Source organism: Poecilia latipinna, unplaced genomic scaffold (assembly GCF_001443285.1).
Source record: "Poecilia latipinna isolate Pla-1442-1.1 unplaced genomic scaffold, P_latipinna-1.0 Scaffold2482, whole genome shotgun sequence".
In the NCBI taxonomy this organism is placed as follows: Eukaryota; Metazoa; Chordata; class Actinopteri; order Cyprinodontiformes; family Poeciliidae; genus Poecilia; species Poecilia latipinna.
The window spans coordinates 90,763-93,336 of NW_015115098.1; the positions used below are offsets into that span (position 1 = coordinate 90,763).

Here is a 2,574-nt window from a genome sequence, read left to right on the forward strand (position 1 = left end):
TTTAAAGAGCCTCCAGGTGATAATTGTCCATCATGTGAGACTGAATCTCATCTCAGCTCTGAACAGGCTGCAGCAGTTCAGTCTGACTGATGATCCTTCATCTCCATTTCTCTGCAGCAGCCAGAAGAAAACAGGAAAACTGAAACAGACTCTTCATTTCATCACCAACATCAGGAGAACATGCAGCAGAAAGGCCATCAGACTGACCTTTGACCTGGAAACTCAGATAATCTGCAGCTTGTTTTCAGACATTAAGAAGATGAAGGTGAAGCAGCTCTGACTCTGCCCACCTCAGAGGTCGGAGGTCAAAGCAGCTAAAGGTGAAAGTTAGTGAGCAGGTCTAACCTGATGCAGCAGCAGAGGAACCTGATGAAGCAGCAGCAGGAGAACTTCAGTCCTCTGATCAGATCCTGTTCTTCACTCCAACAAGCCGTTCATTCAGCAGCAGGACTCCTCCTCTTCCTCACTTTCTTCCTCCTGCTGCTCCTCTCAGATCTCCTCTGTCTGTCACAGGAGGAAGAGGAGGAGCTCAGATCATGATGAAGGTCTCTGTTCAGACTCAACTTCTAGCGGCTCTGACGTCATTAAATGTGGCGCAACTTAAACCAAACCATCTCCATCTTTTCTGGTTTCAGTGCGCCATCTAGTGATTAAATGTGTTACTGCAGCTGCTGCCTGCAGGAAATGTTGAGTGGAATAAGAATTAAAAATAAATCAATGTTTTCATCTGTGGTTTATGTATTTTTATCTCTATTTTATCTGAAATAATGTTAATGACCAAACATTACACACTAATTAAACCCATAAGAAAACTAGTTATTCAAAAATATTACTTGGAGATTTTAATAAATGTGCAACTATATAAAAATAGGACATGAACAATAAACCACCTGAAACTTCTTCAGATGGTTTATTAATTAATTGAAGCTAAAACTTAAGAGCAAATATTAGTTTTCTAAAGCTTTCATTGTGTAAAAATCACAATAAAACAATTAAACTTACAGGATTTTTTAATATTAACACCTACATTATGGTGCTTAACGTTCAGGTCTAAATTAATCCTGCAATCAAAAATCAAATGACTCAAAATAAAGAATCAGAACCAGAACAAACAGAAGGGAGGAAGGAGAACCAGGTTAAATCAAATTAACTTTTATTTTTAATTCAGTTTACAAACTGAAGTCTGTAGAACTGATTTATTGGTTTCTGGTACAAAACAACAAAAAAATTGAACATGGAAAAAGTTATTCAATCACAAACACAAAATAAAACACAAGAAAGCTATACACATTGTCTGATTAAGAACAAAAATCTCATGACCAACATCTGAACCAAGCTGGACGTTTCCTCTGAGGCTCCACCATCTCTGGGTTTCTCCCCAGCTCTACGGCTCCTTTCAGAATCGCTTCCTGGGGTCTAAGAGGACACAGGACTTTATACTGACGTCCAAACTGATCAGTGATGTGCTGACGTAGAATCTGGCTCTCAGCCAATCCTCCCACTAACACACTAAAACCAATGTTGAGATTTTGGTTTAATATTTCTCTGAGTGTCTCTGTGATTATCTGCAGACTAAAATCATAGAAAGATCTCAGTTTCTCTCTGGAGATCCTGATAGATCCATCATCCCAGGAAGCTCCTTCCACTGAATCAAAGAAAGTTTCAATCTGTTTCTGTTTCTGAGCCACTATGACCAGGTTACCCGGGCAACGGATCTGAACATCTTCATCCAGACAAGTAAAATCATACATGATTTTCTGAACCTCATTGGGGAAGTTTTTCTCGTATTCCTTCCAGATTCCAACAGAGAAAATTTTCTCCAGGAACTGTTTGAATTCATTGTCCACGTATTTTTCTCCCCGCCATATTTCAAAGGTCTCATGCACCTTCATGTCTCCTCCTTCCAGGACTTCATGAACAGTGAAGTGACTATGTCTATCTGTTGACAAACAGGAAGAGAATAAAATATATTAATGGAAAAATCTCAGGAAACAACTTATCACACATTTTAACTCACATTCTACAAACATTAATCAAAGAGATTAATTCATCCATCATTTATCCAATTGTCCCCACAGAGTTGTGGGGGACAAACAGAGACCAGTTAACCCAACAGTCATGTTTCTGGACTGTGGGAGGAAGTCGGAGTACCCAGAGAGAAACCAGGCATGAACAGGGAGAACATGGAGACTCCATGCAGAAAGACCCCAGACTGGGATTCAAACCCAGAACCTTCTTGCTGCAAGGCAGCAGAGAAACCAGCTGATCCACCGGGCAACACAACATCACTTCAACATGTTTACTGTGGATAAAAATGTTTTTAAAACTCGTCTTTAAACCTTTAATAACGGTGAGTAACTTTTACCTCCACAGTCGACAACAAGGTACCGTTTCCCGTCTCTTTGGGTCTCCAGCAGGACTTTGGTTTCTTCTGGTTCCACAGTAAACTGTACGACCTCCTGACCTCCTGCTGGATCTGTAGAAACACAGAAACCTCACTGAGCTGCTCTATGAACAATGATCAATGTTTTTACAGGGAGATTCAGGTTTTTAGTTCATTTATCTTCCGTCTCT

At 40.1% G+C, this 2,574-nt stretch overlaps 1 protein-coding gene across 3 annotated transcripts in view; it reads right to left on the minus strand.

Annotated features, from left to right (window-relative positions):
* The window catches only part of LOC106937989 (heat shock 70 kDa protein 12A-like), a 7,759-nt gene extending 5,195 nt beyond the window's left edge, over positions 1–2,564 (minus strand). The window contains exons 1-2 of one of the 3 annotated variants that reach the window (XM_015019778.1): positions 2,366–2,564; positions 1,132–1,939 (exon numbers count right to left, since the gene is read on the minus strand). In XM_015019778.1, the coding sequence (XP_014875264.1) occupies positions 1,314–1,892 (579 nt within the window). In that variant the 5' untranslated portion in view covers positions 1,893–1,939; positions 2,366–2,564 and the 3' untranslated portion in view covers positions 1,132–1,313. Of the gene's footprint in view, positions 1–1,131; positions 1,940–2,359 lie in introns of those variants that run through there. The other 2 variants (XM_015019779.1, XR_001422506.1) reach the window with 2 other exon arrangements.
* Positions 2,565–2,574: the final 10 nt, after the last annotated feature.